Source organism: Nicotiana sylvestris, chromosome 9, assembly GCF_000393655.2.
Source record: "Nicotiana sylvestris chromosome 9, ASM39365v2, whole genome shotgun sequence".
Taxonomy (NCBI): domain Eukaryota; kingdom Viridiplantae; phylum Streptophyta; class Magnoliopsida; order Solanales; family Solanaceae; genus Nicotiana; species Nicotiana sylvestris.
In genome coordinates this window covers 127,707,512-127,731,970 of record NC_091065.1, presented here as the reverse complement: position 1 = coordinate 127,731,970, position 24,459 = coordinate 127,707,512, and the positions used below count along the sequence as shown (strand labels likewise).

Here is a 24,459-nt window from a genome sequence, read left to right as displayed (position 1 = left end):
AAAGGACTTGCTACGCCTTAACTTGGGTCTCTTAGAAGCTTAGGCATTACCTGTTGGCCTATACCACTTACCTCATCACCATGCTGGATCCTTTAAAGTACAAATTCTAGAAGCCGATGCCCATAGGGAGGTTAGCAAAATGGCAGATCCTGCTCACTGAATTTGACATACTCTATGTCACCTTCATGACAATGAAAGCCCAGGCTCTAGCAGATCACCTAGCTAAAAACCCGGTTGACGACGAATATCAGCCCTTGAATACTTACTTCCTGGACGAGGAGGTGAATTCAGTTGAGGTAATATTGGAAGACACCAATGCTTGGAAAATGTTCTTCGATGGAGCTGTGAACGCAAAAGGTGTATGGATTGGGGCAATTTTGATCTCACCCACTGGTCAACACTATCCAGCCCGGCTTCGGTTTTTTTGCACAAACAAATTGCCGAGTATGAAGCCTGCATTATTGGTATAAATATGGCGATCGACCAAGATGTTGAAGAACTATTGATCATGGGAGATTTGGACTTGATTATCCTACAATCTCAGGGTGAATGGGAAACCTGGGATGTCAAGCTTATTCCCTACAAGCAACATGTGGAGGATCTTAGTAAACGGTTCAAGTTAGTCGAGTTCAGGTACATTCCTCGTTTTCACAATGAGTTGGCTGATGCACTCGCTACTTTGGCTTCAATGTTGCCATATCCAGGCAATCTCCACATTGACCAGCTGGAAATCCAAATCCGAGAAAGGCATGGTTACTGCAATACGGTTGAGGCAGAACCAGATGTTCGTCCATGGTATCATGATATCAAGAGATTTTTGAAAACTAAAGAATATCCTGATCAAGCTAGTGGAAACCAAAAGAGAACAATCAGACGACTTGCAAGTGGTTTCTTCTTGAGTGGTGAGGTCTTGTACGAAAGGACTCCAGATCTCAACTTGTTAAGATGTGTTGACGCCGAAGAGGCTGGAAGAATCATGTATGAAGTGCATGAAGGAGTGTGTGGACGCCACATGAATGGGTATGTTTTGGCAAAGAAGATCCTTCGAGCAGGCTACTATTGGATGACTACGAAAAAGGATTAATTCAGTTTTGTCCGAAAATGTCATCAGTGTTAGGTGCACGGTGATCTGATCCATGCACCACCTATAGAACTACATCATATGTCAGTACCGTGGCTATTTGTTGCCTGGGGTATGGACGTCATTGGGACGATCGAGCCAAAAGCTTCAAATGGGCATAGATTCATATTGGTCGCCATCGACTACTTCACGAAGTGGGTTGAAGCAATTACTCTCAAATCTATCACTAAGAAAGCAGTGGTAGACTTTGTGCTTTCCAATATCATCTGCCGTTTCGGTATTCCTGCAACTATCATTACAGATAATGCTGTAAACTTGATTAGTCACTTGATGGGGGAGATATGTGATCAGTTTAAGATCACGCATCGAAATTCTACTCCTTATCGGCCCAAAGCTAATGGCGTTGTTGAAGCAGCAAACAAGAACATCAAGAAGATTCTGAGAAAAATGATCCAAAGTTCCAGGCAATAGCATGAAAAAGTTATCGTTTGCATTGTTGGGATATTGCATAATTGTGCGCACATTAGTCGGAGCAACCCCATATCTATTGGTTTACGGCACTGAAGCCGTAATACCCGCCGAAGTTGAAATCCCTTCTCTTGGAATCATTGTTGAAGTTAAAATTGAGGATAGTGAGTGGGTCAAAACTGTCTAGAATAGTTAACCCTAATCGATGAAAAGCGAATGGCCGCAGTCTGCCACGGGCAGTTGTATCAACAAAGAATGGCCCATGCTTATAACAAGAAAGTGCGGCCTAGAAACTTTGAAGTGGGACAACTCGTTTTAAGGCGTATTCTCCCCCATCATCATGAAGCGAAAGGAAAGTTTGCTCCTAACTGGAAAGGCCCATACATTATCTGAAAATTATTGCCAAAAGGGGCGTTGTATCTGGGAGACATCAAAGGAAATGACCCTGAAACAGCTGTAAATGCAGACGTAGTCAAAAGGTATTATATCTAGTCTTTCTGCAGCAACAACATTATCCGTTTGGGATGATGAAGGCTTTTATTCTCGCTAACCCAAACACTCCATTCCTTTGCTAACCCTTTGAGCCAGTTACCTTTATTTCATTACCCTCCCTGGAACCTGAAGACGTTTGTAAAAAAAAGGAAAAAAAACAACAAAACAAAATATTTTCCTGAACTGCGTTCGACTTGATTCCAAAAGGATACATAGGCAGCCTCTCTCTGGGGTTCAGTCACACCAAAACAAAAATCCAATTTCCCCCAAAAAATGAAACTAGGGCAGATATTATAATGGTTCGGTGATAATCGTGCCTGAACAGTTCCAAATTTGTAATTTGATCCAAATTCTTTTTACCCAAACCTTGTTCAAGTCCTTCCAATCAATCAATGAAAGGTGTTCAAAATTGGAGAACGCGGCTGTTTGGATCCAATGCAATCAAGATGAGAGAAATAAAATGAGAGAGTCTTACTGGTGAAAGTTCAAGGGCACCTTAAGGCGATGGTGAGCAGAGAAACTGAAAAATGAGAGAGTCTTGTTAGTGAAATCTCGCAAAGACCACTATAAGGCGACGGTGAGAAGAGAAATGAGAGAGGTCGATTGGCTAAAACCCGCAAAGGGCGCCGTTGATCGAAAAGAGAGAATCCTTTGCAACCATTGGCACTGAAAGAGTCCTGACAAGGTTTCCCGGTTTTAAAATAAGATTCATTATGGGTTTATGAGAAGATGGATAGTTGCATGGATCGGGTATCCAGTCCAAGAAGCATGTCATGTCTATTGAAGTCTGCATGCATTCCAGATAAGTCCTTCCCCTCTCCGAAAGGGACACTTCTCTTTAAATTCATTTTCCCTGTCCTTTGCTTATTTTTCTTTGAATCCCTTTCGGTTTGATCATTCTCCGAAGTCAAAATTATTGAAAATGAAAGAAATTCGAAGTCAAATGCCCATAGCAGCAGAATAAGATGAAAAATCCAAAGCCCCACACTGGTGAACCGTCATGTGAAATTTTGGAAAGTTGAGTTCCTCGGTTTTAGGAGAAAGATCAATCTTCAGAAAAGCCAGCAAGCAACAGAGGTTCTCACCAAAAGAGTTGGGCCGAGATCAAGTGATCCAAAACAATCAAGGCTACAAAACCAACCACCGTTTCAAACTAACAATTCTTCTTTGTTTGAAAACTTGAAACAGGTGCAATCCAAGGCAACCGTGCAAGAAGCAGGTGCAACCAAAAAAGAAATGTGCAAGTGCTAGAAACAGCTTTGCAGCAACAGCCCATAAAAAGGGAAGTCTCCTCCAAATTTTTCCCGCATTTACTCATTCTATTGAAATAAAAAAAAACAAAATATAAAAAAAGATAAGAAGAAAATTCAAAAAAATGGTATTTTAGGACCCCCAATCTTTATTTTTGCGCTTTTCCAACATAGGGACTCCACTCCCTAGTTGAGTTTTATTTTAGACATACGGTCTCCACTCCCTAGTCGTCTTGCCAACATAGGGTCTCCACTCCCTAGTTGAGATTATTTTAGACATAGGGCCTCCACTCCCTAGTTGGCTTTTGCCAACGTAGGGTCTGCACTCACTAGTTGAGATTAGTTTAGACATAAGGTCTCCACTCCCTAGTTGAGATTATTTTAGACATAGGGTCTCCACTCCCTAGTCGCCTTTTGCCAACATACGGTCTCCACTCCTTAATTGAGATTATTTTAGACATAGGGTCTCCACTCCCTAGTCGCCTTTTGCCAATATAGAGTCTCCATTCCTTAGTTGAGATTATTTTAGACATAGGGTCTCCACTCCGTAGTCGCCTTTTGCTAACATAGGGTCTCCACTCCCTAGTTGAGATTATTTGAAACACAAGGTCTCCACTCCCTAGTCTCCTTTTGCAAACATAGGGTCTCCACTCCCTAGTTGAGATTATTTTAAACACAGGGTCTCCACTCTCTAGGTGAGATTATTTTAAACACAGGGTCTCCACTCCCTAGTCGCGTTTTTCCAACATATGGTCTCCACTCCCTAGTCGTCTTTTGCCAACATAGGGTTTCCACTACCTAGTTGATTTTTAGTATAGATATAGGGCTCCACTCCCTAATCTCTTTCCCAAGGATACACAATCTATATTTTATCGCTTTCAAATAAAGAAATAGTTTAGATTTTATTACAATAACTCACGAAATTTTTCTAGTGAAAACTGGGGCAGAAAATTTTGTTCGTTGTTCGCTTTGGTGCCTGAACAGGTTTTCACCGTGAGGCACAAGGTTTGAGATGACCAAAAGAAAAAGTCTCAACCCAAATAAAAGAAAAGAAGAAACAAGAAAAGAAGTTTGAACTCATGAGGCAGAAGCGGAGAAAAGATGCGGATTACTCAAAAGTTGATTGAAAGCACAAGCTTTTCAAGTCCCGCCTTGTCCGAAAGAGCTGAAGAATAATGAATTCGCAGCTGCAGCTAACGAGCATCAAGATTCAGATCAGAGCCCGCAGGAAGAACCGACCAAGACTCAAGATCAAGCTTCAAAAGACTTATAGATAAAAATCTTGTAACTCCTAGTTGATATGATTAGCTAGTTTAGTTTTTTATCTTTTATTTCGGTGTAATAATAGCTCGGCAAGCAGAAACAGCAGCAACAGCAGTGAAATCATAGCTTCCCGGTAGTCTCAGCTACCAAAACTTCCAGAACTACACTGGCCTGATTCCTTTATAGCCAAGGATATGTAGGCAACCTCCGAAGCAAGGTTCGGTCAGACTCTTTCAAAAAATGTTTCTCATGGAGTTTCAAATGGGCAAAAATCCCTTGTAATTGCTCATTTTATCTTTGTCTGAAAACCCTTCGTGTCTCCGAGCTAAGAGGGGCAGCTGTGAGCACGTGATTTTTGCCCTATATGAAATACTCCTATAGAATCCAAGAAGATAAATTTTTTCTTAATTATTTGTCATTTTAAGGAATTTTTGTAGATTTTTATTAATTGTTTGCATTTCTGTGCATGTTTAATTTTTATTTAAATAATGAAAAAATACCAAAATATCATGCATTGCATTTAGGATTTCTTTTTACTTTTTTAGAATTAATCAGTAATTATTTGCTGTATAAATTTGGAAATCACAAAAATAGCTCATTTTTACATTTTTTGTTTATTGCTTTTTCTTTTTTATTTTAATTTAATTTAGAATTAAGTGGTTTTTGTATTTTTTATAATTAGTTAAATAGTTTAATTTCACATCTTAGATAATTTAGAATTTTTAATTAAAAAAAAGAAAGAGAAAAGAGAAAAGAAAAGGAATTAAAAGGATTTTCGGAATTGGTCTAATTAATCAAAACCCCAAAATTCGATCCAAAAGAGCCCAAAATTACACCCAAAACCCAGGCCAAAACCCTGCAAACCCGGTCCGACCCACCTTCACCCAAAACGACGTAGTTTCACTTCAAAACTATGTCGTTTCACTCATCCCTCCCCATTAAACGACCAAACATACCCCTGTCTTAATTTAATTAATTTACTCCCCATTTAGATTAAACCTAATCCCCTTCTTCTCTCTCAAAGCACCGCCCACTCCGCCGTATCTCTGCCGCCCAGAAATCATCTTGCGGCGGCAGAGCACCTCCAAATGCCTCCAAATCTTAACCCAACAACCTACATTACCTCCTCGTCCTTGTTCCACTGTTAATTTCACCAAAAGACCACCCAATTTCTCTAAATTTCAGATTAAAAAAATAAAAATCCAAACTTTTTCCCTCTTTTTTCCCAAGCTTTTCGGATTAAACCTTCAATCCATAGTAAATACTTAGTGAATTCCCCAGTTTTTCAACAAGATAACTTCGTTTGAATATCAAAAGCCCTCTATCATGGATTTGTTCAAATTTCAGAAACTGGCTTTTAATCGCTTTAATTTCTTCGAGCCTCTATTTCGCTTCTTTTGGAACACGCTGAGGATTGCTGCATGAATCATTAGACATGAACGAAAGTTCAGCTAATATTCGTGTTGTAATTCTCACCGTTTGGTCGAGATTTTGTTTCACTGGAGTTTGAATTGGAGTCGTCATTATTCTCGAATATCCTGAGGCTTAATTGGTATACCCCCTTTTCCCTTTTTCTATAAGTTCAATTACTGGTCAATAACTCGAATCTTTTCTCCCTTTTTTCTGTTAATTCTGTAGGTTAATAAGAGTTTTGGGCATTTTGTTAATTAATCGTTGATTTAGCTTTAGCTTACATTTTTTTGTTTCAATGTGTTCTTGCTTCACTTGGTAGATTAATTAAGGTTTGATCTCTATTTTCTTTCAATTTGTTTTGTTTGGTCTGTCTCTGATTTGTTTCCAGTTGTTTGAAATGTGAGTTTTGACTGCAGTTTGTTTTAAAAGGGGGTTTGAAAGATTAATTTTGGAGACTTTAAAGGGGTGATTGGGATTTAATTCAGGGGGTCCAAAGCTGGTTTGACCTTGTAGGTTCTAGGAAGGTTCCGGGAGGGGCTATTAGGTAATCAAACCACCAGAGTTTATGTCAAATAGGTAAAATTGCAATAATTAATGATTGGAAGGTTAAAATTGGGATTTACATGGGGTGAATATTAGAATGTTCTGGATTATGTACAGTTGTCCTTATCCATGTGATGAAAATACTGATATTGGGTGGGAAAAAGACGGACAACTATGAAAGAGCTATAATATTCTGAAATTTTAGAATTTAGGGTAGCATATTCCCTTTTTTATGCCATTTTTGGATACCCTATATATAGAAAGCACTCACTCAAACAAAAAAAAGATAGAGAAAAAGAGTGAAAAAGCACAAACAGCTGAAAACAAAGTGTTCTTAAGGAAAATTTGATTTTTTCTTCTATCTTGGAATGATTTTGCTGGGATTTAGAAGCTGAAGCAAAAGTTTAGGATTTATCATTGTTGTTGCTGTTGGTTTTGATTTAGAAGCTGCTGTTTTGCTTTTTTGTTTGGGCTATCATTTCCCCATTCATCTTTTGCTGAACTCCTTGTTCTTTCTTTGTTCTTCACTGTACCCAGGTATTACTACAAGCTTTGAAGTGATAAAAATGGATTTGTAGCATGTTTCTTTTGCAATATGACTTCAAATCTCTCCTCTTCTTTTCTCTGTTATTTGTTTCTTTTGTTGCCTTTCATTTTTAGACACAACTTCTTCTTTCAAGTTTGTGATTCAAATGTGTTTAGTAGTAGTGTCCTATTCTATGACGTATGCAAGGTTTGGTGTGCTAATGTGTAAAGTAATTTAATAACTTCATGAATGGTGAATATGAAGTTTTGAATCAATTTATCTTGTGTATTTCGTTGTTTTTTATTTCATTTTGTCAAATGATCTTGCTGGTTGTTTGTTTTGGTAGATTGATTCGAAAACTTGGTTTTTTGAGTACTTAAACATGGTGATTTAGAGTTCAAATCATGTTACCTCTAAGTTTGAAGGCTGTTAATGCTGATTATGTGGTGTTATAAATGGTTAAATCTAGATTAAATGTAATTACAAATTTCAAGCATGTTTGATCTTTCTTCATTTTTTCTTTTCTGGAAATTTTTAAAGAAATGAAGCCCCAAATGCTAAATAATGCCATGCTTTTGGCATATTTGACCATCATGTGGCCAGATTTGTCAAATTGAGTCCAATAGTGGAATAAGGGCATATGGATAGATTTAGGAGCAGCTTTGTCACACCTCCTTTTTACACTACCCGAAGGTAGTACAAGGAAAATTTTCCAATTTAAGTGACATTATTCGAAATGGGATTATTTATGCATTAAATTTAGAGTCTCCACTTGGAATGGTATGTTTTCTGTTGTCCCAAGTCACCGATTTATTTCTAAATCCCAAATCGAGGAAGATTTCGACTTTCCTTTTGAAGTCTGTGAACCAGAAATTCTGAGTAAGGAATTCTGTTAACCCGAGGGAAGGTGTTAGGCACCCCCGGATTACCGTGGTTCTAGCACGGTCGCTTAAACTATTATAATTGGCCTATTATCTGATTTTAATACATGTTTTAAACTATGATGCCATTTTAAACTCATTAACTGCTTTTGATTATTTTAAAGAAGATTCAGCGTCGTTTAAAACATGTATTTGGATCGCGCCACATGAAATGCACCCGCAATCCGAAAGACATTTTATTCAACGTTATTAAGATTTGGATTTGGGTCACATAAAATGCACACCCAAGTTTAGGAAGGTACTATTATTAAAATGACGCGCCTAAAGCAACTACGCATTTTTAATTTTGCGAAGGCCATGGAAATTTGCTAAATGACACGCCTTGAATTCTAAAGGTTTAATAGAAATAATTAAATGAGGGCCACACATTTGAGATTTTATTTGGCGCGGCGCACCTCAATTCCATTTTTAAAAAGGATATTCAAACTAAAATTCGGAGGGTCGTAACTACTTTATATTGTCTAATACGGCCCACCTCTAATCTAATTAATGGGCTTAATTTGTTAAACACTGAATGCATTTAAAAGTTTCACCCAAACTACCTAGAAGTTCACATGAGGAAAAGTTAATTATTTTAAACAAAGGGGCCAACCTCAACACAAGCGAACCAGTGGCCCAACAAGAAGGAAGTGACCCGAGTCCCTTTAGAAAGAGACTATCACGCCTGGGCCCAAGAATGAGCCCAAGCTTACAAAATCGTTGGTTCTAAGTGACAGACTTCAACGACGAGTCTCCACAATGCACAAATGAGCGCCTGAAGTGACAAATATTTGGGCGTGAATTCAGAAAACCAAATAGAGAATAATACATGTGCAAATGAACTTTGGAATCATTTTTACTCCTTGATGGACAATTATATGACATTTCAACAATGATTTGGTTTGCAATCAATTAATAGTCTAATTTATCAACTAACAGCAAGCAAACTTATTTTTGACCTTCAAACTCAAAACTATGCAAAATACAACCAATATGCTTCATGCTGCTTTTAGCCCATCATTCCTTTTGACTACCACATTCCACGAGAAAATTAACAAGCAGACAACAATAAAACACATATGAGAATCACTTTGACCCCTCAATACTCATAGATACAGAACACAAGATCTGATGTCCAAATAATGTCCATGTCCCTTTTAATACAGAATATCCATACTAACATACTACTCAAAATCTTATAAACATCATGAGGAATTAAACAACGAAAAGGAAAGCACATCATTTATACACATTAAAACCAAATCAAATACACAGATTAACTAGCTTGAAAGGTACAAATCCATCGTTTAAATCACTGCTCAACTACAAATCCCAACTGAAATAAGCCAACATCAAGTTTACCCATTCTCATACATTAGGAGGTGAAGTGAATACCTGGACATTGAAACAAGGAAAGATAAATGAGGACCAGTAGAGTAGAACAGTAGTCAACACCAGCAACAACACAGCTCAAACAAATCGAATGCAAAAATAACAGAAGACAGCCTCACTCGAGCAAATATCGGAACAGACTTCAAAACCAAACCTCCAAAACCCAATTTCAATTCATTTTTAAACTATTTGAACCAGAACATCTTTTCAAAGAATAAGGAATTAAGAAGTCATCAAAGAGTTTCAATGAAATAGTGATTTTTCTTCAATTCTTAGTTGTTTTCTTTTTCTGAGTTTCTTAGCTTTTTCATAATCTCTCCCAAAAAATCTCTATTGAACCTCAAGTAACTATGCCTTTATAGGCAAGTTACTAGGGAAACTTTAAGAGTTTAGTTATTTCATTTTTAGTCCTTTTTAAATTTTCCTTTTTGCTACTTGGTCCTTCATTTTCTGACCTGCTGATCAAGTTAGTCTATTTTTGCAGCTTCTAGGTACCTTCCTAAGTGGTTACTAAGAGATTCCCTACGCCCTTTACCCAAAATAACCCCTTAGTGCCCTGTTTTTACCTGGAAACCCAACCAGACTTCGAGTATGGGCTATGAATCCCCAAACAGGCTTAATGTTTCAATAAACATGGACTCAGACTCAAACCAAATAGAATTCCTTTAAAATGAGGCCTTAGACTGACCTCAAAGCCCAAATAACAAAGATGAAACCCAAACAAATTCAGAAAACTTAAAAACCAAACAAATCGACTAATTAATGATCACAAACAGGCGGGGAACTAATTAAGTTAATAAGTTAAGCTAAGTGACCAAATCAAAAGTTCTAACCGGACATTTAATAGAGCTAAGCAAATCAGAAAAAAAAATAAATGAGAGGAAAAGAACAGAGGTGACACATAGACAATTTTGAAAACAAAGATGAACGGGACTTACCAGCTAAACTTGAAATCAAAACTGAGGCACTGATTCGACCCAAAACAGTGGAAAACATTTTTTCTTGGAGAAGAACAAATGAGTGTCACTATTTTGTTCCAAAACTGACTTGAAACAACCGAAAAATTCCTAAAACGACTTGCATGCATGATTCCGACTTTAGGCTCTTAGGGATCGACTCTTCGATTTGATATTCGAGGAGTTCCAGAGATGTTCGAAGGAATCTGAGTGAAGATTTGGAATGAGGAAGCGAAGACAGTCCTAGGGTGTTAATTTTGTGGTGGTTGGTGGTGGCGCCGCCACCGGAGAAAGTTGGGTGGCGCTAGAGTTTCAAACTTTGATCTAAAATGCGAGCAATTTTGGACGGATTTGAGAGGAGTTGTTTGGAGATTTGGGACGTGGAGGTGGGGGAAAGTGTGGGATGTTAATTTGGGACCAATTAGAGGTGGCGCCGCCACCGGAGATGGTAAGGATTTTGGGGCGGCGCTAGGGTTTAGGAAGATGTTCTCTGAAGATGATGAAGTGAGATGAGAGACGGGTTAGGGGGTAGGGGTAACGTTTGGACATATTTATATCTAAAGGGTTCCCAGTTCCGGACCGTTGGATTAGTGAGATCCAACAGTCGTGATTAGTAGAGGGCAAAACGGGGTCGTTTGGATGAGGGGGTGACCGGACCGGGTTGGACACGGGTCTAGGCTAGGTATTTGAGTGGTTTGGATGGGTATAGGGGTTGAATTAATTGGGCTTTGAGGAATTTCATGGATTTGGCCCAAAAATCTGATTCTTTTTCATTTCTTTTCCTTTCATTTTCCTTTATTTTTAAATTCTTTTAATTAATTCCAAATAAAAATAAAAACCTAAATTAAAATCTCAAAACTAGAATATCTTACCAAACTAAATTAATTAACTCCAAATAATAATTACCACAACTAATTAAGTGCCCAAATTAAAAGAAAACTACAAAAATTCGAAATTAAACAATAATGAATGCAAAAATAAGTTATTTTTTTGTGATTTTTCCATTTTTGTAATACATTAATTTACTAATTAATCTCAAAAAATGTAAACTGAATTCCTAAATGCAATGCGTGATATTTTTTGCTATTTTTCATGATTTAAATTAAACATGCACCCGAAAATGTAAACAAACACGAAAATTGGACAATTAATTCCTAAAAATCAAATAACAAAAGAAAAATCCTAATTTTGGGGATTATATAGGAGTAATTCATGTAAGGCAAAAATCACGTGCTCACAACTGCCCCTCTTTGCTCGGAGACACGAAGGGTTTTCGGGAAAAGACAAAATAAGCAATTATGAGGGATTTTGCCCGTTTGACACTCCATGAAAAGCATTTTGAAAAGAGTCTGACCGAACCTTGCTTCAAAGGTTGCCTACATAACCTTGGCTATAAAGGAATCAGGTCGGTGTAGTTCTGGAAATTTTGGTAGCTGGGACTACTGGGAGCTGTGATTTCACTGCTGCTGCTGCTGCTACTACTGCTTGCTGACTTCCTTATGACACCAAAAGGAAAATCAAAAGTTAAGCTAGCTAGGCCTATCAACTATGAGTTACAAGATTCCTATCTATAGATCTCTTGAAACTTGATCTTGAGTCTTAGCTGATTTTTCTGTGAACCCCGATCCGAATCTTGATGCTCGCAAGCTGTGGGTGCTGGTTCACTAGATCAAGGCGGGATAGGCGAAGCTTGTGCCCTCAATCAAGTTTTAAGCAGTCCGCATCTTTGTCTGCCTCAGCACTTTGAATTCACTTTTTTTTGTTCTTTTCCTTCTCTTCTTTATTCTGGATTGAGACTCATTATTTTGGTCGTCCCAAACCCTGTTTCTCGAGGTAAAACCTGCTAAGACACCCATAACAAAACAAACGAAACTTTTTTCTTCTGCCCCAGTTTTCGCTAGGAAAAATTTCATGAATTATTTGCATCGCAAATTAAACTACCCCCTTTTTAAAAAAAAAAACAAATAAATAAGGATTGCATCTATCTGGAAGGGAAAATATCAAGGGAAGGAGCCCTATTTCTAAAATATCAACTCAGGTATTGGAGCCCTAATGTTGGCAAAAGGCGACAAGGGAATGGAGGCCCTATGTCTAAAAGGCTCAACTCAGGGATTTGAGCCCTAATGTCGGCAAAAAGGCGAATAGGGAATGGAGGCCCTATGTCTAAGAGGCTCAACTCAGGTATTGGAGCCCTAATGTTGGCAAAAGGTGACTAGGTAATGGAGGCCCTATGTCTAAGAGGCTCAACTCAGGGATTGGAGCCCTAATGTTGGCAGAAAAAGCGACTAGGGAATGGAGGCCCTATGTCTAAAAGGCTCAACTCAGAGATTGGAGCCCTAATGTTGGCAAAAGGCGACTAGGGAATGGAGGCCCTATGTCTAAAAGGCTCAACTCAGGGATTGGAGCCCTAATATTGGCAAAAGGCGACTAGGGAATGGGCGCCCTATGTCTAAAAAGGCTCAACTCAGGGATAGGAGCCTTAATGTTGGCAAAAAAGGCGACTAGCCCTAATGTTGTAAAAGGCGACTAGGGAATGGAGGCCCTATGTCTAAAAAGGCTCAACTCAGGGATTGGTGCCCTAATGTAGGAAAAAAAGGCGACTAGGGAATGGAGGCCCTATGTCTAAAAAGGCTCAACTCAGGGATTGGAGACCTAATGTTGGCAAAATAGGCGACTCGGGAATGGAGGCCCTATGTCTAAAAAGGCTCAACTAGGGATTAGAGCCCTAATGTTGGCAAAATGAGACTAGATTGAGGTTGGGAATCTAAGCTATCATTTTGTTTGGATTATGCTCTATTTTTTTCATTTCATTTTATTTCAATAAAATGCAGGAAATAATTTTGGAGGAAAACTTCCCTTTTGGGCTGATTGTTACTGCGAAGCTGTTTCTAGCTTTTGCGCAGCTTTTCTTTTGGCTGCACCCGTTTTTGCATGATTGCCTTGGGCTGCACCTGTTTTAATCTTTTAAAACAAAGAACAATTGTTAGTTTTTAAACGGTGGTTGGTTTTGTGGCCTTGATGGTTTTGATCACTCGATCTCGGCCCAACTTTTGGCGAGAACCTCTGTTGCTTGCTGGTTTTCTGAAGATTGATCTCTCTTTCAAACTGAGGGACTCAACTTTTAAGATTGCATGACGACTCGCCCACATGGGGCTTCGACCCTTTCACTTTATTCCGCCTTTAGGACCTTTGCCTTTGACTTCCTTTCCTTTTTTTTTCAATAACTTTGATTTTAAGGCATCAGTCATTATGGCTAGTCGGGATCGACTTGATGCACCCGCTGAGGTTGGGTACTTTTCTTTAGCTTTTGTTAGGCAGAGCCCTGTAAAGCCAATCTTGCCACGTTTTCTTTGCATTAGTTTTGGAAACAGAGTTAGATCGAAAGGGATTCAAGGAAAAAGTAAACAAAAGGCAAGAAAAATGAATTTAAAGAGAAGTGTCCCTTTCAGAAGGGAAGGAAGGACTTATCTGGGGTGCATGCAGACTTCAAATAGACATGACATGCTTCTTGGACTGGATGCCTGACCCGCACAAACTTTTACAAGTTCCCATAAACTCATTGTGACCCGTGTTTCGAAACCAGGGTATCTTGCCAGGACTCTTTCATTAGTGGGAGGTGTTTTCTTTTCGACCGACGGCGCCCATTGCGGGTTTTCGCCAATCGACATCTCTCATTTCTCTTCTCACTGTCGCCCGATAATGCTTTTACAAGTTTTCACTATGTGGGCTCTCTCGTTTCTAATTTCTCTGCTCACCGTCGCCTTATGGTGCCCGTAGGTTTTCACCGATAAGACTCTCTTATTTTTATTTCTCTCAGTTTAATTGTATCAGATCCAAACAACGCTGTTTTCTAATCCCGGCGCCTTTGCCAATTGATCAGAAGGACTTGGACAAGGTTTGGGCAAAATGAATCTGGATGGAATTACATCTTCGGAATTGTTCTGGTGGGCTTATCGCCGGACCACTATGTCATCTGCCCCAGTTTCACTTTTTGGGGGAATTTGGCTTTTTGTTTTGGTGTGACTAAACCCCAGAGAGAGGCTGCCTACGTATCCTTTCAGAATCAAGTCGAACGTAGTTCAGGGAAATATTTTTCTTTTGTTGTTGTTGTTGTTATTGTTATTTTTTTTTCGAGTTCCAAAGAGGGTAATGAAAGAAAAGTAATCGGCTCAATTCGAGTGTTTGGGGTAGCGAGAATGAAAGCCTTCGTCATCCCAATCGGATAATACTATTGTTGCAGAAGGACTAGACATAGTACCTTTTTACCGCATCTGCGTTCATGGCTGCCTCGGGATCGTTTCCTTCAATATCTCCCAAGTACAATGTTCCTCTGGGAAATATCTTTCTGATGATGTATGGGCCTTTTCAATTGGGAGAAAATTTTCCTTTTGCTTCCTGATGATAGAGAAGAATACGCCTCAGAACGAGTTGCCCACTTCAAAATTTCTAGGCCGCACATTCTTGTTGTAAGAATGGGCTATTCTTTGTTGGTACAACTGCCCTTGGCAGACTGCGGCCATTCGCTTTTCATCAATCAGGGTTAACTGCTCTAGGCGTGGCTTTGACCCACTCACTGTCTTCAATTTAAGCTTCCACAATGATCCGGAGAGAAGGGATTTCAACTTCCGCGGGTATTACGGCTTCAGTGTCGTAAACTAAAAGATATGGGGTGTCTCCAATTTACGTGCGCACAATAGTGCGATATCCCAACAATGCAAACGATAACTTTTCGTGCCACTGCCTGGAACTTTGAATTATCTTTCTCAAAATCTTTTTGATGTTTTTGTTTGCTGCTTCGATGGCCCCATTGGCTTTGGGCCGATAAGGAGTAGAGTTCCAGTGCATTATTCACATATCTCTCCCATTAAATGATTATTCAAGTTTGCAGCATTGTCTGTGATAATAGTTGTAGGAATGCCAAAACAGCAGATAAGATTGGAGTGCACGAAATCTACCACAGCTTTCTTGGTGACGGATTTGAGAGTGATGGCTTCAACCCATTTCATGAAGTAGTCAATGGCAACTAGTATGAATCTGTGCCCATTAGAGGCTTTCGGCTCGATTGGCCCAATGACGTCCATGCCCCAAGCAACAAATGGACAAGGTGCTGACATGGGATGTAGTTCTGTGGGAGGTGCATGAATCAAATCACCATTCACCTGACACTGATGACACTTCTGGACAAAGCTGAAACAGTCCTTGTCCATGGTTATCCAGTAATAGCCCGCTCGAAGGATTTTCTTTGCTAAAACATATCCGTTCATGTGGGGTCCGCAGACTCCCGCGTGTACTTCATGCATGATCCTTCCAGCCTCTTCTGTGTCAACACATCTTAACAATTTGAGGTCCGAATTTCTCTTGTACAAGACATCGCCACTAAAAAAGAAACCATTTGCGTGCCGCCTAATGGTTCTCTTCTGTTCTCCACTGGCTTGCTCATGGTATTCTTGCATTTTCAAAAACCTTTTGATGTCATGATACCATGGTTGGGTATTTGGTGTTGTTTCAACCGTATTACAATAACCATGACTTTCCAGGATCTAGATTTCCAAGGGGTCAATATGGGCATTACTCGGGTATGGTAGCATTGAGGCTAAAGTGGCAAGCGCATCAGCTAGTTCATTGTGGCAACGAGGAATGTACCTGAACTCTATTGACTTGAATCGCTTACCAAGTTCTTCCACATGTTGCCTATAAGTAATAAGCTTGACGTCTCGGGTTTCCCATTCTCCTTGAGCTTGTCGGATAATCAAATCTGGGTCTCCCATAATTAACAGTTCTTCGACATCTTGGTCGATTGCCATGTTCATACCCATAATGCAAGCTTTGTACTCGGCAGTGTTGTTTTTGTAGAAATACCGAAGCCTAGCTGTGGCCGGGTAATGCTGATTGGTGGGCGAAATCAAGATTGCCCCAATTCCAACACCTTTTGCGTTTACCGCTCCATCGAAGAACATTTTCCAAGCATTGATGTCTTTGGATATTGCCTCAACTGAGTTTACCTCTTCATCCGGGAAGTAAGTATTCAAAGGTTTATATTCATCATCAGCCAAGTAGTCTGCTAATGCCAGGGTTTTCATTGTCGTGCGAGTGACATATACTATGTAGAATTCCGTAAGCAGGATCTGCCACTTTGCTAGCCTCCCAGTGGGCATTGGCTTATGGAATATGTATTTTAAAGGATCCAACCTGGTTATGAGGTAAGTGGTGTAGGCTTGCAAATAATGTCTCAACTTCTGAGCGACCCAAGTCAAAGCGCAGCATGTCCCTTCCAACAAAGTGTACTTGGCTTCATAACTGGTGAATTTCTTGCTCAGATAGTAAATAGCCTACTCTCTCTTTCCGGTCACATCGTGTTGCCCGAGGACACAACCGAAAGAATTTTCCAAGGCTGTCAGGTACAAGAACAAAGGCCTCCCTGGCTCAGGTGGGACCAAGACTGGCGGATTTGATAGATATTCCTTAATTTTATCGAAAGCTTCTTGACATTCATCTGTCCACTTGACTGCTGTGTCTTTCTTCAGCAATTTGAATATGGGTTCACATGTGGACGTCAACTGGGCAATGAACTGGCTGATGTAGTTAAATCTACCCAACAAACTCATAACATCCTTCTTGGTTTTCGAAGGAGGCAAATCTCGAATAGACTTTATCTTTGTTGGGTCTAACTCGATGCCCCTCTGACTGACAATGAATCCCAAGAGTTTGCCGGATGGCATCCCAAATGCACATTTGGCTGGGTTCAGCTTCAAATCATATTTGCGCAGCCGCTCAAAAAACTTTCTCAAGTCCTGAGCGTGGTCATCCTGGGTTTTGGATTTGATGATTACATCATCCACATACACCTCTATCTCTTGGTGCATCATATCGTGAAAAATGGCTGTCATGGCCCTCATATAGGTTGCCCCGGCGTTCTAGAGACCAAATGGCATGACCCTATAATAGTATGTACCCCAAGGTGTGGTAAAAGCTATCTTCTCTGCATCCTCATCATCCATCAACACTTGGTGATATCCTGCGTAACAATCCATCAAGGACTGTATCTCATGCTTAGCGCAGTTATCAACAAGGATGTGGATGTTCATCAAAGTGAAGTTATCTTTGAGACTTTCCTTGTTTAAATCTCTGTAATCCACACATACTAGGGTCTTCCCGTCTTTCTTTGGCACTGGGACTACAATAACTAACCATTTGGTGTACCGGACCACTCGGATCACCCCTGCTTTCAACTGCTTCGTGACCTCTTCTTTGATCTTGTCACTAATATCAGTTTTAAACTTTCTTTGCTTTTGTTGGACTGGGGGACAGTCTGGGTAAGTAGGCAACTTATGAACCACCAAATCAACACTCAGTCTTGGCATGTCGTCATATGACCAAGCAAACACTTCTTTGAACTCAAACAAGAGTGGGATTAAGGCATCTCAAGTTTTTTCATCTGCGTGGATGCTTATTTTGGTTTCCCTGATTTTTTCAGAACTACCCAAATTAACCGGTTCAGTATCATTTAAGTTTGGCTTAGGTTTATTCTCAAATTGTTCCAATTCTCGATTTATTTCCCTTAAAGCCTCTTCTTCATCGTACTCTGGTTCTTGGTTCATCATTTCATAGTTAAACAGTGTGTTTGGATCTGGGCATGAAGTCCACAGACATGTCATGTTATTTAAAGCCGCATTGTTAGAACTGAAAGAAGAAACAAAAAGGGAAAAATAACAAAAATTAGAAAGAATAAAGAAAGATGAATGATGAAATATTGATTTCATTTCTTCTAATTTGAAGATAAAAGGGTTTACATTGGAAAATTAAAAGACAAGAAACTAAAGAAAACATTCGAGTTGCACCCTAAAATAACTCGTGATGCAGAAAAGGTGGCAGGATAGGTCTACAGAGACTCCTGCCTGATTGGGAATGGCGTAGCCTTCCAATTTTGTAGCTTGGTGTCAGGTCACATATACAACACCTCAGCGGTGCTTGAGCCCTCCCCTGGCTGGACCATGTGGATTTCATATAGTATCTTCCTCATTTCCCCACAGATCTCTTCAATCTCTTCGACCGTGAAGGCCTCATATTCTTCTTCCTTATGGTGTTTTTGCTTGACAAATGTTCTGTAAAGATGCGGCACCGGCTGAGGCAAGATCCAACTATCATTCTTTCTATCATTTGCCCATTTTACATCAGCTGGAGTGGGTTGGAAGCCTATCCCAAAGGACTTTTCACTGACGGTCAGGGTGACAGGTTCAATTATCCCTTGTAAGGATTTCCCGAGCCCCTTCCCCAGTTTGAAGCCATGTCTGATCATTTCTTTGGCCACCATGATTGATGCAATAGAAATAAAGGGTTGGGGACAAGGGTTTCCCTGTTTTTACTGGTCTGCGACAACAAATTCAAAGGACTGATAAACTATGTGCTCGCTCCCCTTTCTTGCTTCAAGACATGGGACTGATGGGTCTCGATAAATTGATTGCTCGTCTTCCCCGTGGACCACAATCTCTTGATCTTCATGCTCAAATTTCACCATCTGATGAAGTGTAGAAGGTACAGCCCCCGCTGCATGAATCCATGGCCTCCCCAAAAGAAAATTATAGAAGGTGTCCATATCCAGAACTTGGAAGGTTACTTCAAAATCTACTGGGCCAATGGTCAGAATCAGATCGATCTCTCCAATTATGTCCATTTTTATACCATCAAAAGTCCGTACACAGACATTGTTCGGTCGAATTCTTTCGATCCCGATTTCCATGCGCTGCAGAGCTGAGAGTGGGCAGATATCTACCCCAGAGCCTCCGTCCAACATAACCCTTTTCACGTAGTAACCTTCGCATTTGACTGTCAGGTGCAAGGCTTTGTTATGCGCGACTCCTCTGGGCGTAAGTCATTTTTGCTGAAGGAAATCTGGTTAATTGCGAAAAATCTTTCGGCCATTCTCTCCAACTACTCTACAAAAGTCTCAACAGACACATATGCTTCGTTAAGGGTCTTGATCAATACCTTTTGATGTTTGGTGGAATTCATCAATAGAGATAACAAGGAGACTTGTGTGGGAAATTTTCGAAGTTGGTCGATTACCTCATAATCCGCCATTTTCATCTTTTGAAAGAAGGCCTCTGCTTCTTCGGCACTTACGGGATTCTTAGATGGGAAGCGCTTTCTAGTGGCATTGTTTACCTCTTCCAGATTGAAATACTTTTCTGCCAGGTTATTTTCTCGAATTTCTCCCGAGATTTCTTTGCCTTTGTAAGTCACCACTGATTTGTTGTAATTCCAGGGCACAACGGTAGGATCCGTCATGGGCTTTTGTGAGGCGCGGCCAATAACCACGGGCTCACTCAGCCTTGGTAGATTAATTGGCCCCCGCATCACATAAGCACCTTTAGGCACATACATTTGGGTTGTCTTATTCAGTTCGAACCTTCTGGGAGGACTCAAATCCATCTGCTTTTATTTGCGGCCTCGAGGGACATAGAGGAGGCATTGCCCCAATTTCACCTTCAACTTTCTTTTCTGACTTTGGAGGGGTGGTTTTGTTCTTTTTCTCCCCTTTTTCTTGCTTCGGGGCAGCTTTTGGTTTCTTTTGTACATCAGCAATGACAATGATGACCTTCAATGCTGGGGTCAAATTCCTTGTCCTCACAAATCATTCCGATTACCAACCCGTTGTTGTGGGTCGGTAGCAGGTTGTTAGTTACATTGGGAATATCTTTATCCCTTAGCACTATCTTCCTTTATTCTATCAAGTTTTCCATGGCTCTCTTCAGAGTCCAATAGTCATCCGTGTCATGCCCTTCTGCCCCTGAGTGATAGGGGCATCGGGTACCAGCTCTGTAAGCGGTGATGTTGGGTTTTGCCTGGTTTGAGGAACAGGCTGTAGTAGACCCATTTGAACAAGCTTTGGTAACAGGCTGGAGTTGGGTTCGCCAATTGGTGTAAAATTTGGCCTCTTGGGTGGTTCATGAGGGTGGAAATTGTTTTATGGAGGCTGGGGGTTGTAGTGATTTTGGTAAGGAGGCTGGTTTCTAGGAAATGGAGCTTGGTTCCGGTTGGCTTGTTGTTGTGGCCGTACATAAGGTTGAGCATTCATGACCGCGTATGGCTGAGGAGCATAGGCTACATCTTGGTGGGGGTAGTAGTGTTGCGGGGTCCTTTCTGAGAAAAAGGATCTGGGAGTACGATGTTTTCTTGCACCTGACGCTGCCATAGATGTTTCTTCCTTTTTCTTGCCCTTTGCCATTCCTCCAGACCCACCTTGAATGGGTTGGGAGGTAGCTCTGATAGCGAATTGGCTTAAAATTTGGCCCGTTTTCAACCCATTTTCAACCATTTCGCCAATCTTGATGGCTTCAGCGAACGGTTTACCCATTGCGAACATCATATTTGGAAGTATTCAGCTTCTTGAGCTTGGAGGAAAACTGTGACCATTTCAACCTCATCTATCGGAGGCTTTACCCTAGATGCCTGCTCACGCCATTTAACTACGTACTTCCGGAAGCTTTCCGAGGATTTCTTTTTCAAGTATGTCAACGAGTTCCTATCTAGAGTGATATCAATGTTGTACTGGAACTGCCTGACGAAGTCTCGAGCAAGATCATCCCAGATGTGCCAGCGGGATATATCCTGGTCCATGTACCACTCAGATGCGATGTCAACCAGACTTTCTCCGAAATAGGCCATGAGTAATTCTTCCTTTCCACCGGCTCCTCGCAGCTGGTTGCAATATCTCTTGAGGCGAGCAATAGGATCACCGTGTCCATCATACTTCTCAAATTTTGGGGTTTTGAATCCCAATGGTAGGTGCACATGAGGAACATGAACAAGTCGGCATAGGATACACTTTTTTGTCCACTCAGGCCTTGTATGCTTTTGAGACTCTGTTCCCTACTCCTCATCTTCCTCACAATCTCTTCTTGCTCAGGAGTTTTGGTGGTCTTTTCTTGCCCCGTAGTGAACTCAAATTGAGGCAGTTAAGGGTAAGTATAAGTGGGAAACTGAGGAGGTTCCATTTGAAAGGTAGGTATTTGGAAGGTGAAAGCTAAGGGCTCAAAACTGGGCCTAGGAAGTGTAGGCTGTATCGTGGCCGAGCATGGAGGAGCAGTGAATATGTTTGAAGCTGCACCGGAGATGAACATCTTGGGGCGAACCTCAGAAGGTGTTCCCACAAAATAAGCTAATATAGTTGGATGTTCTAGTGGGGGTATTTGGGTGACTGATTGGAAGATTGGAAGTACCACATGATCTAGGAAAAAGCTCGGGGAATCCCGGGATTGTGCTTGGTGCCTCTCTTCCATTTGCCCAAGTGTCCCACATTTCCATAACCCGAAGACGTAGGATTCTATTTTTTTCGGTAGCTGCCGATTCTGAGGTCGGGATGCCCAAGATTGGGCTATCATCTATGATGGGAATTGTTGGCAGAGTCATTTCTGAAGACATTCCGATGCTCCCCTTCGATCTAGTAAAGTACGGGTGCGAAGCCAGGTTACCACGAAAACCAACCACCGTTTTATAAACACCCTAGACTGGAGTAATAGCAGCAAACAGTTAGTTTGACACAAATAACAGATAGGTAATCACATGTTGGAGTGTGATGCACCTATACAGTTAAAGGTGTTTCTACATATTTTGCAACGGTTGCATGCTTCAACCCGACTTTACTTATTTTTTCCCGTTTTGCTTTACAAGGTGTTTTTTTGGGGTTATGATCGAATCCTATGTAGATTGCCTACGTATCATGACCCCGCATAAATCAGACCAAGCACAGTTCTGGGGGCGATAAAATGTAAAACTAAATAACAAAACATTTTGGGATTTTCAATTTTTCTAATAAAAGGGAAATACTCTGAATTACAACGAGTCAAAACTAAAAAGAAAACAACAGACTCCAACAACAAGATGACAATACAGACTGAAGAACTAACTAACAGAATCGAAAATAAACTAACAGACTCCAACAGAAAAGAAAGATACAGACTCAAGTAAAAATCAAGAATACATTAATACTCCTGGTGCCCGCGGGAAATCATTCGGTCTTGCCGCGGGCTTAAATGCGAGATCCCCTTGCAGTCACTCCAAATCACTTATAACTTGGCGAACAAAAGTCATCACTGCAGCGAAAAAGGTGGTACGAGTCGTGTCCTCGCACGCTTGGCATTTCATGGTAATGTATTCAGTGATGGTTCTGATCCTTTCTCTAATTCTGCCTTTTTCCTTAAGCAACCACCCTATCTGCTAATTCTGGGCTTCTAACACTTGAGAGTCATGAAGGTGTTGATCTTGCAACTGCTGCATTCCTTCCTCCATTTGAGCCATCAAATCATAACAGTATTCCCTATCAGCTTTGAAATCTTTAGCCTACTTGGCTGCCTCATTCTCGAGAGTGGTTACCTTTCTTCTTAGTCTAGTGATGGTCCCTTCATAGTTCCTCTTCTTTTGTTCACAACCCGTGCCCGCTCTTCTGCCTTCTTTGTCCATTGTGCCCGAATTTTTGCTAGACTAGTTTCAGACTTTTCCAGGTCTTCTTGACACTCAAGGACTTTCTTTTTCAGACCGCTTATAAGTCTTTCATCAGCACAACTTCTTTCCAGGTTTCTAGCAGCTATTTTCATCTTCCGAATCTGTGCTTTGAGGGCCTCATTTTCCTGAGTTAGTTTTTTCTTTTCTCCCTTGTTTGTGGCGGCTTGAACACCATTTTCAAACTGAAGTTCCATGACTCGCCTTTCCAATTGGCTTATTTTGGCCCTTTACTCGTTTTCTTTGGTCAACCAGTCCCATTGCACCTGTGCCCCATCGGTGAACTGTTGGACATGGGGTCTCTTTGCGGGCCTTCAAGGAATATGGAATATTTTTCCGAACCAGACAATGTACTTAGGGTCCACTTCACTCCTAGCTAGATTTTGTACCATGGTCTTAGATTCAAGAAATCTACATTCATTCCACACTTGGCGAATTTTCCCTTCTGGAAATGCGGCTTTTGGGCCCAATTCAATGACATATTTACTCAAATCTTCATCATTGGGGACGTTTTGAAATCTTTCTAATTGGCGAAAAAACCTGTGGGGAGCATAAGGCTGGATGCTCCGGATGCCCATCAAGAGGAGATAACACACTTCAGCTGACATGTACACTGCTTAGGTGGTAGGAAGCCATCCGAATGCCCCCTCAATTTTATCGTCAGTCAAGGATCTCAAATGTGCAAACCACACTTCAGTACCTTCGGGGAATTCAATACCTGCCACTCGGCTTTCAAATTCTTCAATGCAGCTCAAACCTGTCAAACTGTAATTCATATACCCAACCCGGTGGCAGAGATGTTCTTGCATCCTTAATTGTAGTAACAGATTGCAACCTTGTAAGAACTTTCCTCCTTCCCGATAGATAGTTAAGGCTCGGTAGATTTTAGATAAGATTAGAGGAACCACAGTGTTGTTGGCTTTCATGATTGCAACATTGATCATTCCCACGAGACCTATCTCTATATTACCATCTTTTCGCGGACAAACTACAACACCCAAGAAGGCTACCATAAAAGCTAAACCCCTTCTTGCCTCCCATTTTTCTTTATTTCCGGCATGGGTTAGACCAGTGTTCGGCTCTTCAAAACCCCGAGGATTACCATATCGATGATACAAGAACTGGGGCGTGCAATACCCTTCAGATAAATTTTTGTCCCAAATATCCCGACTAATACTCAGCAAATCCAGAAATCTGTTAGGGGATACCGGTCTTGGTGCTAATGGATATCGACTTCTAAAGTTTTCGTTAAGGCCCGCATAACCTGCAACCTCCTCCAATGTAGGTGTGAGGTCAAAGTTAGAGAAGCAGAACACATTGCGACTCGGGTCCCAAAAAGGTATTAAAGCTTCAATTATGTCCAACCTTGGCTTGATGTTCAATAGTCCGACGAGGCCTCCCAGAACTCTTACCACTGTTTTTCTACTGCCTTATCCTAAATCATTCCACCACATGTGGAGCTATAAGGGGATCTCTTTAAGGATTGTGAAAGGTTCAATTTCATTTGCGCTCATCCTGCACATTTATTAAGGTGTTTTAGTCACTCATTTTGACCCAAAAGTGATACCATTATTTTTCAAAATTTTACTTTGAAAATAAAACCCAGTTTTGCAGATACGGCCTTTCAATACTTCGGGGAAGAAGATTTTAAGGTTGT

General features: G+C 40.7%; 2 protein-coding genes across 2 annotated transcripts; one reads left to right on the top strand and one right to left on the bottom strand.

Annotated features, from left to right (window-relative positions):
* Nucleotides 1-472: 472 nt before the first annotated feature.
* Nucleotides 473-1,552, top strand: LOC138878198 (uncharacterized). Its single transcript, XM_070157864.1, has 2 exons — nt 473-1,020; nt 1,405-1,552. Exons 1-2 carry the CDS (start codon nt 473-475, stop codon nt 1,550-1,552), a joined length of 696 nt encoding a protein of 231 aa, XP_070013965.1.
* A 14,292-nt stretch (nt 1,553-15,844) lies between these two features.
* Nucleotides 15,845-16,384, bottom strand: LOC138878197 (uncharacterized). Its single transcript, XM_070157863.1, has one exon. It carries the CDS (start codon nt 16,382-16,384, stop codon nt 15,845-15,847), a length of 540 nt encoding a protein of 179 aa, XP_070013964.1.
* Between the last annotated feature and the right edge of the window lie 8,075 nt (nt 16,385-24,459).

Coding starts and splice junctions, on each gene's coding strand:
- LOC138878197 (XM_070157863.1), bottom strand. CDS start 16,384: ATGAAAACCCTGGCATTAGCAGACTACTTGGCTGATGATGAATATAAA.
- LOC138878198 (XM_070157864.1), top strand. CDS start 473: ATGGCGATCGACCAAGATGTTGAAGAACTATTGATCATGGGAGATTTG. Junction 1,021..1,404: donor TGTGGACGCCACATGAATGG/GTATGTTTTGGC, acceptor AAACTTGATTAG/TCACTTGATGGGGGAGATAT.